The sequence below is a fragment of the Stegostoma tigrinum genome, chromosome 3 (assembly GCF_030684315.1).
Source record: "Stegostoma tigrinum isolate sSteTig4 chromosome 3, sSteTig4.hap1, whole genome shotgun sequence".
Lineage (NCBI taxonomy): Eukaryota > Metazoa > Chordata > Chondrichthyes > Orectolobiformes > Stegostomatidae > Stegostoma > Stegostoma tigrinum.
Window position 1 is genome coordinate 89,942,386 of NC_081356.1, and position 18,200 is coordinate 89,960,585.

At 42.0% G+C, this 18,200-nt stretch overlaps 1 protein-coding gene across 8 annotated transcripts in view; it reads left to right on the forward strand.

Moving 5' to 3' along the window:
* Nucleotides 1-18,200, forward strand: part of fam172a (family with sequence similarity 172 member A) — a 534,183-nt gene that overhangs the window by 22,563 nt on the left and 493,420 nt on the right. For 7 of the 8 annotated variants that reach the window (XM_048526906.2, XM_048526905.1, XM_048526910.2 and 4 more), the window contains exon 4: nt 1,598-1,698. The exons of the other annotated variant lie outside the window; for it this stretch is intronic. In XM_048526906.2, the coding sequence (XP_048382863.1) occupies nt 1,598-1,698 (101 nt within the window). The remainder of the gene's footprint in view (nt 1-1,597; nt 1,699-18,200) is intronic. 8 annotated transcript variants of the gene reach the window in all.

The following is an 18,200-nucleotide window of genomic DNA, read 5'->3' on the forward strand; positions in this document are numbered from 1 at the left end:
ATCCTATTTGACTTGCCTCCCTCAACATTGATCCAGTGGACTCAGCTTTCAGTTCAGTTAACATTGTTGCTCTGTACACATTTCACAATGTATAAAATTTCAGTGGCGCTTCACTTGTCGCTTATCTTAATGTTATGAATGATTTGGGGGCGGCATGGTGGCTCAGTACTTAGCACTGTAGCCTCACAACACCAGGGACCCAGGTTTGATTCCAGCCTCGGTAACTGTCTGTGCGGAGTTTGCACATTCTCCCTGTGTCTGCATGGATTTCCTCCCACAATCCAAAGATGTGCAGGCTAGGTGGATTGGCCATGCTAAACTGCCCGTAGTGTTCAGGGGTGTGAGTGTTATAGGGGGATGGGTCTGGGTGGGATGCTCCAAGGGGCAGTGTGGACTTGTTGGGCCAAAGGGCCTGTTTCCACACTGTAGGAAATCTAAACATGGCTTTGATTATAAACATGGCTGAAAGCGGAAATCCTCCAAAATAGTTTTGCCTGTCTATACATGCTGCCATTTTCCCAGTCCAATCTGTTGCACCTGTGGTGTAGCCACATGTCAAGTGGCAAGACCTGATAGAAGGATTTTCTGTTCTGCGCTAGCCCCTGTCGTTGTTGTGTGCCCCATCACCCCTGTTTCCAAAACCTCAACCGCCTTTCTTGCATGCCTTTATCCAACCAACCCTCCCCTTATATCACTTCACTTTAGTACCTCAACTCTAAATATCCATTGCTTGGTGCTCCCCCTGCGGCGACTCCCCTGCCCCAACACTATCCTTTCACTCCACTGTCCTCCTCTGACCACCTCCATGCAACCTGCCCCTTTGTGATCACTTCTCTGCCTAACTGCTACTTTGAACACCACTGTGCGTTCCTCCCCCTCTCTGACTGCCTCCCTGCACCCCTTCCCAGCTCTGACCACCTCCCTCACTGTGACCACTTCCCAACCTAACCCTCTGCTCCAAAACCCTCCCTGCATCCCTTGCCTGTTCCGACCATTTCTGTGGCAGCACAGACAGGAGAGATTAGCTAAATGCAAACTGTCTTTCAACACTGTTTCCAAATTGTTTTGAGTCTGATGCATTTCCAAATATTTGGATAATATTTTATGAAAGGAATGTGGGAAGTTCTGCAAAAATACGTTATCTCTCTTTTTGTGTCTGAATTTGTTCAACGCAACATACTGGAATTCGGTTTATTGCAGTGCTGTGACATGTAATTTAGGGGTTAAAATGCAGTAGGTTGCTCTTTTGTACTATTGTTACTGCCCACACCTGTGCTGTCCTATGATTATCCAGTTGGAAGTGAAAATCAGGAAATTTAGTTTCCTTCACAGTCAGTTGGATTTTGCAACTGTGCTTGATTCTTCGATGCTGTGATTGAGCTGAGCAACTTACTGCCTGCGGAACAGCATTTTTTGATTATCAGCTGTGGTTTTGCTTCACATGATGGATGAGTCCATTTAATGAAACAAAAATAAAACAGAATGTATTAATTAACATTACGAGATTTAAGAAATGCCGTACTTTGTTTTCCTTTCTGACGGAGAAGATTTCGTTAAAGTTACACGCAAATGAATGAAATTTATTCTTTGTGTCTAGAGGGACAGTTAAGACATATAAAAACTGGGGAACCATATGTATTTAATTATCATGAGGACTTACACAGATGGAATCAGAAACGTTATGAAGCTCTTGGAGAGGTAAGTTCTTTTTTTTACTGTTAATAACTTTGATTGGATGATCTATACATACATGTGGTGACTGATAATTATAAGAAGATGCATGCTGATTTGTGAAATTGTCCTTATGGTACAAAGGCTTCCCTACGTGCAGCACATAATAGGGAATATGTGTTGGGAAAATGCAGGTATTTGTATTCTTGCCAATATTCTGTCAATAAATATGCACTAAGCCAGTGAGTAAAGAGCCTGTAATTTTCAGAAATGAGAGCTGTGAGCTTGTTGCACAAGTTTGGGGAATTAGTCCTAAAACAGATAATTAGCTTTAAATTCTAGAGGCAGCAAAGGTAGGACTAGAAAATTCTGTTAACTATTTATTTCAAATATTATGTGAAATGGTCCATATCCAGTGCCTTTTTTTGCCCCTGTATTTATGTTAAGTTTTCCTGTCATTATGAAATAGCATATCCTTCAATGCCCATTGAATGACATTACTGAAGAGAGTCCAGAAAGTCATATTTGTATCAAATCCAAATTACACCTAGCCCTAATCAATCATCTCAAGCTCCAGGATATCTCTGCAGGAATTCTTCAGGATAGTGTCCTATGCGCAACCATCTTCAGTTACTTCGTCAATGACCTTCGCTCCATTGTGAACTCGTGTAGGAATTTATGCTGATGATTGCACAATGCTTAGCATGATTATTCCGATACTGAAGCAGTTCACGTCTAAGTTCCGCAAGATGCGGACAGTATCCATGCATTCACACTGCACAAGTGCCAAGCAATAACATCTCCAGCATGAGAGAATCCAACAATCGTCCTTTGACATTCACGAATGTCCTTCAGGGAAGAAAATCTGCCTTCCTCACCTGGTCTGGTCTGTGTGTGACTCCAGACCCAGAGCAATGTGGTTGTCCCTCAGTTGCCCTCTGAAATGGCCTAGCAAGCCATTCCGTTATACCAATTGCTACAAAGTCTCAAAGGAATGAAACCGGACAAATCACTTGGCATTGACCAAGGCATCGGAAAAGACAACTGCAGAAACAGCTATGTCAACCTGCAAAGACCTCCTCACTAACATCTGGCTAGTGCCAAAATTTGGAGAGTTGGCTCACAGACCAGTCAAGCAACAGTCTGACATAGTCATATCCATGGAATCATACCTTACAATGTCGCAGACACCGCCATCACCATCCCTGGATATGTCCTGTCTCACTGGCAGACCCAGCAGAGATGGTGGCACAGTGGTATACAGGCGGAAGGATGTTGCTTTAGGAGTCCTCAACATTGACTCCAGACCCCGTGAAGCCTCATGGCTTCAGGTTAGACATGGGCAAGGAAACTTCCTGCTGATTACCACATACCGTCCTCCCTCAGCTGATGAATTGTTACTCTTCCATGTTGACCAACACTTGGAGGAAGCACTGAGGATGGCAAGGGCATAAAATGTACTGTAGGTGGGGAATTTCAGTATCCATCATCAGGAGTGGCTCGGCAGTAGTACTACTGATTGAGCTGGATGGGTCCTAAAGGACATTGGTGCTAGACTGGATCTGTGGCAGGTGGTGAGGGAACCATCATGAGGGCAACACCTACTTGACTGCACACTTGCCAATTCACCAGCTGTAGATACATCTGCCCATGATAGTAATGGTAGGAGTGACCAAGGGATGTTGTTTGTGGAGACAAAGTCCTGGCTTCACATTGAAAATAACCTCCATTGTGTTGTGTGGCACTATCACTGTGCTAAATGGGACAGACTTCAAACAAATCTAGCACTCGAGACTGGGCATCTAACTGGCACTGTGGGTGGTTAACAGCAGCAGAATTGTACTCCAGCATTATATATCACCTCACGGCCTACATATTCTCTACTCAGCTGTGGCTGTCAAGCCAAGGGATCAATCCTGGTTCAATGGAGAGTGGAGGAAGGCATGCTAAGAGCAGTACCAGGCAGACCTGAAGGTATGGTGTGAACCAGGTGAAGCCACCAAACAGAACTACTTGTACGCCAATCAGCATATGCAGAATAATAGTCAGAGCTCAGTCACTGTACAACCAACGGATCAGATCTAAGCTCTGCAGTCCTGCCACGTGTAGTCATGAATGATGGTGGACAATTAAACAACTCGCTGGAGGAGGAGCCTCCCCAAATATGGACATCCTCAATGATAGAAGAACCCTGCACATCAATACAAAAGATAAGACTGAAGCTTTTGCAGCAATCTTCAGCCAGAAGTGGCGAGTGGATGATCCATCTTGGCCTCTTCTAGTGGTCCCCAGCATCACAGATACCAGTCTTCAGTCAGCTTGAGCAACTCCATGTGATATCAAGAAACAGTTGGTGGCACTGGATACTGCAACGTTACAGCTTCTAACAATTGTACTGAAGAGTTGTGCTCCAGAACTTGCTGCTCCAGTATGGTTACAACACTGGTATCTACCCGACAATGTGGAAAATTGCCCAAGTATTTCCTGTATGTAAAAAATCTGGACAAATCCAACCCAACCAGTTACTGCCCCATCAGTCTACTGTTGATCATCAGTAAAGTGATAGAAGGTGTCATCAACAGTACTATAAAGCAGCACTTGTGCATTGATGCCCAGTTTGGGTTCAGCCAGGGCCACTCAGCTCCTGACTTTGTTACAGACTTAGACCAAACATTGGACAAAAGCGCTGAATTCCTGAAGTGAGGTGAGCGTGGTGGCCTTGACATCAAGGCTGCATTTGACCAAGGGTGATATCAAGGAGCCCTAGCAAAACTAGAATCTAAAGGTATCAGAGGGCAAAAGCTCCGGTGGTTAAAGTCATAGCTGACACATAAGATGATGATGATTGTGGTTGTTGGAGATCAAGCATCTCAGTTCCCCAGGGTAGTGTCCTAGGTCCAACCATCTTTAACTGCTTCACCAATGACCTTCCTTCCAATGGGAATATGTGGGATGATTGCAGATTTGTGACTCCTCCAGATACTGAAGCAGCCCGTGTCCAATGCGACAAGATCTGGACAATATCCAGTCTTGGGGTGATCTGTACCAATTAACATTCACATCACACAAATGCCGAGCTGAGCCTTATTCTGAAGAGACAATCTAAACACCACCCCTTGACATTCAATGGTGTTACCATCGTTGAACATAGAACATAGAACATTACAGCACAGTACAGGCTCTTGATGTTGTGCCGACCTGTCATACCGATCTCAAGCCCATCTAACCTACACTATTCCATGTACGTCCATATGCTTGTCCAATGACGACTTAAATATACCTAAAGTTGACGAATCTACTACCGTTGCAGGCAAAGCGTTCCATTCCCTTACCATTCTCGGAGTAAAGAAACTACCTCTGACATCTGTCCTATATCTTTCACCCCTCAATTTAAAGCTATGCCCCCTCGTGCTCGCTGTCACCATCCTAGGAAAAAGATCCACCCTATCTAACCCTCCTGATTATTTTGTATGTTTCAATTAAGTCACCTCTCAACCTTCTTCTCTCTAAGGAAAACAGCCTCAAGTCCCTCAGCCTTTCCTCGTAAGACCTTCCCTCCATACCAGGCAACATTCTAATAAATCTCCTCTGCACCCTTTCCAAAGCTTCTGCATCCTTCTTTATAATACAGCGACCAGAACTGTACACAATACTCCAAGCGCAGTCGCACCAGAGTTTTGTACAGCTTCACCATAACCTCTTGGTTCCAGAACTCAATCCCTCTATTAATAAAAGCTAAAACACTGTACGCCTTCTTAACAGCCCTATCAACCTGGGTGGCAACTTTCAAGGATCTGTGTACATGGACACTGAGATCTTTCTGCTCATCTACACTGCTAAGAATCTTACCATTAGCCCTGTACTTTGCCTTACGGTTACTCCTACCAAAGTGCATCACCTCACATTTGTCTGCATTAAACTCCATTTGCCACCTCTCAGCCCAGCTCTGCAGCTTATCTATGTCTCTCTGCAACCGACAGCATCCTTCGTCACTATCCACAAGTCCACCGACCTTAGTGTCGTCTGCAAATTTACTAACCCATCCTTCTACACCCTCATCCAGGTCATTTATAAAAATGACAAACAGCAGTGGACCCAACACCGACCCTTGCGGTACACCACTAGTAACTGGTCTCCAGGATGAACATTTCCCATCAACTACCACCCTCTGTCTTCTTTCAGCAAGCCAATTTCCGATCCAAACTGCTGTATCTCCCACAATTCCATTCTTCCGGATTTTGTGCAATAGCCTACTGTGGGGAACCTTATCGAATGCCTTGCTGAAATCCATATACACCACATCAACCGGTTTACTCTCATCTACCTGTTTGGTTACTTTCTCAAAGAAAAAAGAATTGAATTCCCCACTATCAAAATCCTGGGCATTATTGATCAGAATCTCAACTTTACTCACCACATAAACACACTGGCTGCAAGAGCAGGTCAGAGGATAGGAATGATTAGAGTGAGTAACATACCTCTTGACTTCCGCAAACCTGTCCACCGTTTACAAGGCACAAGCCAGGAGTATGATGGAATACTCCCCACTTGCCTGGATGAGTGCAGTCCCAATAACACTCAAGAAGCTTGACACCATCCAGGACTAATCAGCCCACTTGATTGACATTGTATCCACAAGCATCCACTCCCTCCACCACCACCATTCACTTCTGTGTACAGAATGCACTGCAAAATTCATCAACGAACCTCCGACAGCACCTTGCAAATCCACAATCACTTCCATCTAGCAGGACAATGGCAGCAGATATGCGGTGGTTGGTTTACTCGCTGAGCTGGTTCAGTAGTTTGCAGATGTTTCGTTACCTGCTGAGTAACATTATCAGTGCAGCCTCTGGTGAAGCATTATTGTATTTTCCTACTCGCTGTTTAAATTCTGGGGTCTGTTGGAGTTGATTGCCTCACTTCCAGTTTTTCTTTGCTGTCATGTGTGCATATAGGGTCTATTTCTTTGTGTTTATTGATTGCCTTTTTGGTAGAGGCCTGGCTCTCAAGAAATTCTTGTGCTTGTCTCTGGCTTGTCCTAGGATCCTGATGTCCCAGTCAAACTGGTCGTTCTCCTTGTCTGTATGTATGGAGACAAGTGTGTATTGCTCGTGTCTTTTTGTTGCTAGTTTGTTTGTGTATTCTCATAGCCAGTTTTCTTCCTGTTTGTCGCAGTCCTTGCATGGAATCTTGTATATAAGATTGGTTCTGCCCATAGTGGGTAAGGGGTCTTTGGTTCTTGTTAGCAGTTGGCGTGGGGTTGATGTAGGTATGTGTGCCACTCTGATGCCCAGTGGCAGTGGGAGTCTTGAGATCAATTCAGATGTGTCCTTGATGTATGGTAATGTGACAAGTGCGTCAGGGCATTGTCTCTAAGAGACTACGGATACCTGAACAGCTGGGTCAAACAATGCCTGTCACACAAACAACAAGAGGAAGATACAGTATGCCCTGACCATAGCATCCACAACCCGAGCTAAAAATCTACTCAAGAACATTAGCAACAGACATATGGGAACGCCACCACCTTCAAGTTCCCCTCTAAACCACTCACCATCCTGACTTAAATATATAGCTGTTACTTCACTGTCACTGGGTCCTGATCCTAGAATTCCTTCCCTAATGGTGTTGTAGATCAACCTACAGCAGGTGGACTGCAGTGGTTCAAAAATGTAGCTCACCGCCACCTTCTCCAGGGCAATTAGGGACAGGCAACAAGTGCTGACTGGCCAGTGAGACCCACATCGCATGAATAGGAAAAAAAGATATATTACCATGCATAAATCTCCCACAGTATGCATCCTGAGGTTTGCCATTGACCAGGAACTGAACTATATTAGTTCAGAACGTCACGGAGATGGTGGTTTAGGAGTATAGTCTCTGGACTGGTAATCCAGAACCCCAGGTTAATGGTCTGGGACATTGAGCTCAAATCCCAATATAGCAGACAGTAAAATCTGAATTCAGTAAAAGTCTTGAATAAAAACCGAGTCTAATGGTAATCGTATCACCATTACGGATTTGTTCTAAAAAGCTATTTGGTTCACTATTGTGTTTTAGGGAAGGCAGTCTGCCATCCTGTTTCTCCGGGCAATTGGGGATTAGCAAAAAATGCTGGACCAACCAGCAATGCTGATAGCCATGAACAAATTTTAAAAATAAAATTAGCCGTGTAAATATTTGGTTTCAAGAGCAGGTCGGAGTGAGCAGACAACCTCCTAACTCCACAAAGTTTCTCCACCATCTGCAGGACAAATCAGGAGTTTGATGGGATATATTCCTCTTGTTGGAAGAGTGGAGCTCCAACAAGTCTCCAGGATTTTGACACTATCCAGGAACAAGCAGCCCACCTACTACCATCAACATTTACTTGTTCTATAACTGCTGCTACTGTGCGTATGTGTACCATCTAGAAAATTATACTGCAGAAATTCACCAAGGGTCCTTAAACAGAACCCTCCAAACTCGTGACTGTTACCACCTATTAGGTCATGGACAGCAGATACATGGGAGCACCACCACTTGCAAGTTTCCTTCAAAACCACACATCATCCTGACTTGGAACTATATCACTGTTGTTTCATTGTTATTTTGTTGAAAGTCTGAAACACTCTACTCAACGGTACTATGGGTGTACCTACACCAAATGGACTGCAACAGTTCAAGAAGGCAGCTCACCATACCTTCTCAAGGGCCACAATGGGTAGGATAAATGGGTCTGGACAGCAAAATTACTATTCTCTGAAAAAGTTTTTTTTTGAAATGTGTTATGTGGTTTAAAAATTCTTTAATTGGCAACAAAAGTTTAATGGTTAAAAAGAAATGCTCTGAGTCCAGGAAGTAGTTGATTTCACTCTACCAATGACAGGGCACACAATGTATCATTCTACTAATAAGGTGGATCTTTATCAGCCCATTGTGTACCCAGAAAAGCATTGTCAGTGCAGAGTGACCCTGCATGTTTTTAGACATTTTGCCCCTGCAGAGCACATGGTGTAAAATTGGCACCCCACTTTACTGGTAAGGCCTTGGTGGTCCTGCAGGATGGGGTGATGACAACGTGGATGTCTTTCTCCGTGAGGATCAGCAGTAGAGGCTATGCGAGAGTTTGCCCGTGTGGTAGAGTAATCTTAGTCATTTAGTGGAGTGCTCAACACTGTTAGAAGAAATGTTGGTCACCTTTGCCACTTCAGCAGGGTAAATATCACCATCCTCTCTCCGATACCTCTCGCTCGTTCTGTCTCTGCTACTACCGAGGTTTATTCTCTATCACTTCCACTGTTGCCCCAGCACTTCCATCACACTCTACCCGCCTCAACTCTTGACACCATTACCCTTGTGTGCTTTTTGCGCCTGCTACTCACCTGTCTTACCTGAGATACCTCCCTACCTGCACCAACAATAATAGCTGTGCCTCTACTTTCATTTCCATTAATGCCTGTGTCTCTAATTTGATGAGAAAACCAGCTCACAATAGGGTAAGAAGAGTCAAATATGATGTGTTGCCTGTCAGTTGACTTCTCAGCCCTTATGAGATGAGGATCTGTCTACCCCAGCATGGTCTGGTCTGGTATCAGAAGCTGCCTTTGATTCACTATGCTGGGATCCTCTCCATGAAGACCGTTTTGGTTGACTTGATTGAGTTCTACTAACAAAATGACAGCTTCCTAGCTTTGAGTATGTGCTAAATACTTGAAGGCAAGGAAAGCCAAACCTCTTCTCCCCGCCCCCCCCCAACTCCCCCACCAGCTGCTGTCAGCTGCTGTTTTTAACTGAGAATGGAGAAGTTTCCTGATTTGTGAACTAGTTGCTCTATGCCTCATGAAGTGAAACTACTCTCAAGAAATGTTCAAAGAACTAAACGATTTAACAATTAAAGGACCCCCTCCTTTGAATCCTGAGAGCTTATACCATTGAACTATTTTCTCCTTCCATCTTTTCCTTGAGTTAGTGTGAAGTGCAGAGGATTCTGGGAAAATGGGAAAGTGATCTTCTGTCGAGAGTACTGACGAGCAGTAGAGTGGAAAATCATTATGGGATGAGTTTTGAATGGAGGGAAGGGTTCTGAGACTTGGTATACTGTGTGATGTGTTCTTGCTGATCAAATATCCTTACCCTAGGGTGGCACCACATGAAGAATTTGGCACCATTAAAGAGGAGGCTAGAGTTTGGAGCATTAAAGAAAATGACATCCCAAAATCATTAGAATTTACCCGCCGTGCATTGTTCTGAGGTACAGGATGCCTGTGCAGCTGGTTCACAGATGCAGGCCCAATTTTGGGCTTAAAGCTAAATTTAATGTCAAAAAGCTCTCAGTGCAATTGTTGCTGACTGCACGCTTATGGAATAATGCAGCTGTAATACATTAAAATGTTTGTGTGTTAACCCAAATGACACCATTAGCTTCTCTGAGATCAAGCTAATTATAAACAAATCTAGGTGATAATATTGCCCTCCTCAGCAAAATGAAGAATTCCAAATTTTTTTTTAAAAATTGTGGAAGAAAAATCCTCTGAATTAAGCACATAACATTGTAAGTGGGAGATTAAATGCTACATATTTTGAATCTGAGGGATGTATCTGTGCAGGCAGAGAATTTAGACTGCTCTTTATTGGAAGAATTATTTTTTCATTCATGGGATATAAGTGTCACTGGCTTGTGAGAGGCTGTCAAGCGGGCTAAGGAATCCTGAAGAAGGGGAGAACACATCAGTTTTCTGCCTGTCTAAGTTAGGACCGCAACCAGGGAGATGTAGTTGCATTTGGAAGTACCTAGAACCCTGTGTTAAAGAGTGCCACTGCAAGGATTTTAAGTTCACAGTTATTATCTGAGATTTGTACAAATAGCACAGGAATAAGCAGAACAGGTATATCAAAAGTTTTTGAAGTGGTGATGTGGAAAGAGCTTCTCTTTCTGGGACACTGACGTCAGTTTTGTGCTATGAGGGAGCTGTACCATTAGGATGAGCTCCTTCTGTATCAGAGCTAGTGTCACAAAGGACTTTAAACTTGTAAATGAGAGAGGGCTTTAGTTGAAAAGGATGTTTTAATGGTTGCTTTTGAACGATCAAAAGGAGAATAGAGGAAGGGCCTGAAGAAGGGTCACTGGACCCGAAACGTTAACTCTGATGTTTTCTTCACAGATGCTGCCAAACCTGCTGAGCTTTGCAGAAACTTCTGTTTTTGAAAAGGAGAATAGAGTTGAAGTCAGAATTTGCTCTTCAAACATAATAGATGAAGAGAACTTACAATGTGATGTGATTAAATAATCAGTGAGAAATAAGAAATGTGAGTAATATGTTTAAGGGCAAGTTATTGTGTGTGGACAGTAATAAGCATACTGAATGATTTAAAGATGTAAAGTCAGTGTGAAGGGTTGGGATAAGGTTACTGAATGATGGCCAAAACTGGGAACTAAATATACCAGGTTATTAGGTTTACATGTAGGATAGGGAAAGTGTTAGAAGGTGTAATCTTAGATTCAGGATGTCAGGATCTAATGAGAGGTAAGCAGGCAGTGGAGAATTAAGAAATAGAAAATAATTTGACATTGTAGTGGCAGTGCTATATCGGCCCCAGTAGCAGTTGTGAAGTGGCAGATTGCATTATTGTAGACTGTCCCAATGGATGTTGCAAAGTGGTTTCAATGAGAATCGTAACGTTGATATAGATTGGGACAAGCAGACAATACGTTGCCAGAAGGCTAATGAATTTCCTGTGTGTTCAGGATATTCTTCTGTAGTGGTATAAAAGAACCCAAAAGGAAGCAGGCATATTAGGTTTATTAATGAGCAATAGGACCGATATTTTTTTTCAAAGCCCCTATTTTCCAACCCCTTTCAGTTCTGAAGAAGAGTCAAATCCATGTCCATGTTAACTGTTTCTGTCTCCACTGATGCTGCGAGACCTTCTGAGTTCTTGACATTTTCTGATTGTTTCAGATTTCCAGCATCCACATATAGTTTTTCTTTATTTGTCGTAGATTTAGTTTAAAACCTGACCATTGTTGAACATTTCTCTAATTTAATATATTTTTAAATTGTTATGAAACTTGAACTGTGTGTAGTGCTTATAATGAGGTCGATCTTGTCGACCATAAGATCCTTGTTTGGCCCAGGTTAACAACTCCAATCAGGAAGCTGTGGCTGATCAATATAAACTGAGGATTCAGAGTCTCCTGTTAGGGGATTCTAGCCTCTCTGCAGTTATTTCAATGGCAACAGGAGAAAACAGTAATGTGCCTGAACAACATTTGCTTGCAAGTCATCTTTGAGTTGGGGTAAGCACTTCTGGTGTCATGTCTTTATTTTGGAACCTTGACTCGTTTGATCTTGATATTGAAGACTGGGCCCTGTATATGGGAATAATGAGATATTTTTATTGTGCATATGACATTGTTTTTCCTCAGCCCCAATGAGTAATCATTCTGACTGCTTGCGTACCCGCAGCATTTTTAGTTATAAGGGTCTTAACTTTCCTAGAGGCACCGGACGCTAAAACCTTCCAAGAGTTGACAGATTTGGTTAAGGAATATTTTAACCCCAAACTTCCTCTAAATGCTCAGGTGCTGTCAGCTTTATTCAGCTATTCGAGAACCAGGGAAATCTGCCAGGCATGTGATTTTGAGTTTGCCCTGAATGAGACGCTGAGAGACCATTTGGTGTGTGACGTTAATGACGTAACCATACAAAAATGCCCACTGGCTGCAACCCAACTAGATTTCAAACAGGCAGTACACCTGGCTTTGTCATTAGAAAATGTGGCAAGTGAAGTGTGGGAGCCACAGGGCTGGAAGTGGATTCAAAAAGATCCTGGCCTAGCTAAACTAAAACAGCTGTTGGTAACGGGGAAAACAGCTGGGCTAGCAAAACCAAGATTTAAAGCCTTTCTGGACCTGGCAAGACCAGATCACTGCAGAGAATGGTATACTTTTATGGGATGCAAGAGTGATTGATTTGTCCCAAACAGAAGTCACTGCCAGATTTTGGCTGATCTTCACCAAAGTCCTCCAGGGGTTTCCAAGATGAAGATGTTAGTAAGCAGTAATGTCTAGTGAACTGTCTGGCAGCATTTGTGAAGGTTAAAAACAGAGTTAACGCTTCAGGTCCAGCATCCTTTCTGCCGGACCTGCCTAGTTTTTCCAGCAACTTTGTCTTTGTTCAAGAGCAAAACATACCTGTCAGCTAGGAATAGCTGGAAGGCTAGTCTGAAATAGTGAGTTCTACCTCTCCATTTCGTGTTGAGGAAATTCTCCTGAAACTCTGTGGACACGAGACAGGCTACGGTTAAGTACATTCTGCCTGTGTCAGAGTCTAAACCAAAGGAAACAGGCCTAGGGCATAAACATTGCAGAAAAAGCTACAAGAGAAATACCAGGCCTATATCCCTGGATTTGGGGTGTGGGAGGATTGTAGTGATTGGATCTAGGTAGCTCTCATTGACTGAGATTCTTGATTGGTGTTAACCCAGGCTAATCCGGAAACCATCGCTAACCAATATAAACAGGGGATTCAGCATCTCCTCAGTTCAAGGGCCAACTCTGAGTTGGCAGGCTGAAGCCAGTGTACTGTGCGTGCCAAAATAAAGGGTGACTTGTTATCCGGATAGCAGCCTCTGTCGCTCTGGATAGAGACTCTGGATTCTAATTCCTGGCAGGCCTGAGAGTTTCAGTGCATGCTGTGAACATGGCAACAATGTGACAGGTTACACATGCTTTATTCAAGTTAGTTTTTCTACAGCTGAGGACTCAGTCATTTAAAGATAACATGACACCTGCATTTTCAAACCACAATCATCAGATCTTTATCGTGCCAAGAAAAGGGAAGTTCTATGAAACACCAGGAGCGCTAAGCAGTTCTGAACACCACGCCTTAGGGAAAGTTATGTTAGTCCTAGTGCAATTTTTAGTATGGTACAAGGCAAGAGTTTGCAAACTATGGTTGCATTGCGTGGCATTTAGCAGATTAATTTGACTGAAGTTGTCAACATAGTAAGGAGAATTTGTAGAGTAGGTCACAAATATTTTTGTTGGTTGGTGCGGGCAGTCTAGGATTACAGTTTAAATGTTAAAGTGGCATCCATCTTCAGGATTGAGGATCCTTAACATGGATAAACCTAGAGAGTTTTAGTAGTTTGGAACTCTTCCATAAATTACAATTGCGGCTAGATCAGTTGCATTTTTAAAATTTGAGATTGAAAATTTTTTTTTAATCCACGGGTATTGAATAACATCCTCCTATTCTATTGGCCTAACGATTGTCTTTGTCTTTGTCTTTGTCTTTGCTATAGTCCACAAGGAAGAAGACAGTTTCAGAAGGCAGCTCGTTGGTATTATCTTGAGCAATTAGAGATGGGTATTTTAGCCATCAATACATGTATCCTACCAATGAACAAAAAGTGCTGTTTTTTATTGCTATCCGCTCTCTCTTACTGTTATGTTTAACTTATATATGTCACCATATACTTCAGATTTTTATAAATGTTGGGGGATGGCAGTGGGGTGGTGCATATTGTGTGGGGGAATGAGATTTCGTGGGCATGGTAATATTGGGATGCTATTCCCAAAACCAAGGTGGGCTGTTTAACCAGCTTACGTCACACTCTTCCTGCTGTACAGTTTGCAAACCCTATCCTCTCCTATATGTTTGGGACGAAATATGGTGGAGATGTGGTTTAGAGGTGGGCAAATGTTTCAGAAGCAGCAGAAATGCCTGTCTTGTGCTTGGTGATCGCTACATCAATATCCATGCATCTTGATAATTCCAGGCATACATTTTAAAGCTACAAGCATATACCAGAATAGTGAATGTTTTCTTAATAATAAGCTGCATCCTTTAAATGGAAAATTGATGAAAATGGATAAAAATATCAGTTAGAAATTGCAAGGAGTAATTTTTACAGCTCTGTTTCTGTAAGTTTTTAGTATTATTTCGAAATAATTTTCATAAATAACAGAACCAATAATTTAAAGTAGTAATTAACTTTCCAAATTACATATTACATGAAAGGGCATTTTAATGTCACTTTTCAAGTAATATCGGCAGTGTCCATTGTAAGGTTCCTGCACAGCGTGCAACTCCAATCTGTTGTAGAAAACCAGCATACTCTTGAATTTGTGTAGCTCTGGTATGTGGCCCTTCACATACACACAATTGTATTTCAAAGAAAGTTGTGAAGTACAAGTGCAAGTTATTTATGTTTAACAGGTTTTTATTTTAAAATGTAGCATTGTTATTTGCTAACTGTTTATACTGTTCAAAGGTTGCCATCAATTACTGCTGTTTTAAGTACGTAGAACAATGTTACATGTCTCAGTGTCTTCAGTTTTACTCAGCCCGAAGAGAAATAGTGTCTGATATGCATGAATGAATCTGAGTTTCTGAGCTTCTGCAAGTGGGAGTTGGTCTATCAAAGCAACCTGCCAGAATTTAGAGTTCTGAGGTGATTTAGTAATTGCTCTTGGCAATATTTCTTGTCACATGTATTTGATGTAATCTAGGTAGAAGTATTTTGAGTTATTGATAAATGTACCTTGTATCACTCTGAAATAACAAAACCAAGATAATGAAGTTAAAGTTTGGCAATTGGCTTTTGCCAACTTACATTGGCATGCAGTGGCTTGCTTTTGAAGAACAGCGTTTGCTCAAGAGACAATGCAAAGTGTCTGCATCAAAAGGATCTAACATGTTGAGAAATGGCACACATTGACTTCAGTTTAATGTGTATTTAATATTCTCTATTTTCTGACTCTTAAGTATTTCAGTCTCTTACTCAAAATGAGACTGTAATTGTCCATCTACATATTTAGAATCCGTATCCAATCATGACAGAAATTTATAGTTTAGAAAATTAATTCTAAAATAAGCATATATTTTGGTTATTCATTCTTGATGTGGGCATTGCTGGCTGGATCATCATTTATTGCCTAGCTCTAATTGCGGCATGACCACGTTGGCTTGCTAGGTCTCGTACAGTGTTAACAACAATTTTTTTTTGTGAATCTGGATTCGTGTAGGCCAGACAAAAGAGGATGACCACTCTTCTTCCCTAAAGGTATTGGTGAAGCAGATGAGTTTTTACCGCCATCGGTAATGGTTGGCATTAGGGTGGTTTATAATCCAGATTTTCACTGAATCACATTTCATCATTTGTCATGGTAGGAATCAAGCCAATATCACCAGAGCATTTGCCTGATTACTAGTTCTGTGATATTGTCACTATGCCATTGTTTTCCCCCAGAATTACCTTAAATCCTGTTTTGTATTTACAAATTATTGGTGAATGACGACAATGCAATACTCATTCTGATTTCTGATGTAAAAGACATATCTTTTAAATACTTTAGTAAAATCTTTGACAAGGTTATGCATGGTAGACTGATTAGTAGAGTTAGATCACACAGGATTCAGGGAGAGTTTGTTAATTGGATACAAAATTGGCTTGATGGTAGCAGACAGAAGATGGTGGTGGAGGGTTACTTTTTGGATTGGTGACCTGTGGTGTTCCTGCAGGAATTGGTGCTGGATCCGTTGTTGTTTGTCATTTATTTAAATGGTAAGAATTTCGGAGGAATGCTAAGTAAGTTTGTAGATGATGCACAAATTGGTGGTCTAATAACAGTGAGGATCTAAAGATTACAAAAGGACCTTGATCAACTGTGCCAATGGGCTGAGTGCCAGATGGAGTTTAATTTGCATAAATGTGAGGTATTGCATCTTGGCAAGATGAACAAGGGCAGGACTTGTACAGTAAATGGTAGGACCCAGGCTAGTGTTGTCGAACAGAGAGACTTACGGACTCGGGTACATAGTTCATTGAAAGTTGCATCCAGGAAGACCAGGTGAGTTAAGAAGGCATTTAACATGTGTGCCTTCATTGCAGAGACCATTGAGTTTTGTCATTGGGATGTCATCTTGAGCTTGTACAAGACGCTGGTAAGGCCACTTTTGGACTACATTCTGGTTGCCCTGCTTGAGGAAGGATATTATTAAATTGAAGAGGGTTCAGAAAACATTAACCAGGTTGTTACCAGCACTAGAAGTTTTGAGTTATGTGGAGAGGCTGGATAGTCTGGGACTTTTTTCTCTGGAGTGTAGGAGGCTGAGGGGAGACCTTTATAGAGTTTTATAAAATCATGATGGCCATAGATAAGTTGGATACCAAAGGTCTCTACCCTCGGTTGGGAGAGTTCAAAACTAGTGGGCATAGGTTTAAGGTGAGTGGGGAAAGATTTCTATGGGACCTTAGGGTTAGGGGCAACTTTTTCACCCAGAGGGTGGTGCATTTATGGAATGAACTGCCAGAGGAAGTAGTAGATTCAGGTATAGTTACAATGTTCAAAAGATATTTGGACAGCTCTGTGATTAGGAAAGGTTTTAGAGTGTTATGGGCAAAATGCAGGTAAGTGGGACTAGTTTGGGAAACGTGGATTGTTTCTGTGCTTTATGACTCGATGAAGCCATGTAACATGTCTTTTGTAAAACTGTAAACTTGACTTGCCGTATCTGGATTGGACTACCAGTTCCTGTAAAATTATGAGCATCATCTTTCTCAAAGAAAAACAAATTGGAAAAAATGTAGACGTGCCTTGACGATCGAGACAAGGTTCTGTTACGAGGGGGGCAGAGGTTTAATCATTTTGTCTTTTTTTCATAACAAACAAAAATGAATGTTTTGTGAATCAACATTGTACCATTTCTCATCCTTTATGCCCAGATTGACAATCCAAGTTGTTTGTTGGTACTTCAGCATTCTGCTTGGCATCTTTGATAATTTTGCAGGGTGGCTGAACTTTGAATTTCCCTATCACCTAAGTTATGAGGTCTTTGGGATAATAAGCTTTACCCTTGTGAATTTTAAACTGAGAACTTGAAATCTTTGGGATAGTCAAAATTCCTAATCTTGAAGGAAGGACCAACTTTTATTGAATGTAATCTTTTTTGTTAACTTTTTTTCAAGTTATATTTCATCGTAGCTCTACAATTTGGAAGCAGGCCATTTAGCCCATTGAATCCAGACTGACCCTTTGAGGAGCATCCCACCAAAACACAGCCCCCTACCATATTCCTGTAACACTGCATTTCCTATGGTTAATCCACATAGTCTGTGCATCCCTGGACACAATGGGCAATTTAGCATGGCCAGTCTGCCTAACCTGCACATCTTTGATCTGTGGGAGGAAATCCACATAGCCATGGGGAGAATGTGCAAACTCTGCACAGCCAACTGAGGTTGGAATCAAGCCCAGGTCCCTGGTACTGTGAGCCAGCTGTGCAAACTACTAAGTCACCATACCACTCAACTTAATTGGTACTTAATTCTGTCTTTTATTACTGTGTATTTGTGTTGCTTGTAAAGTTCTTCCAGAGTTGATTTGTAGTTCAGACAGAGGCATCAAATCAATTTCATATGATGGGCCTTGTCCAATAACTGACTGTTTGGTTGTAGGCTAATTATGAAGATTGAAATATATAAACGTAGACTAGCATGGTTCTTTCAAGAGTATTGCATTGCAGTTTAATAGTTTC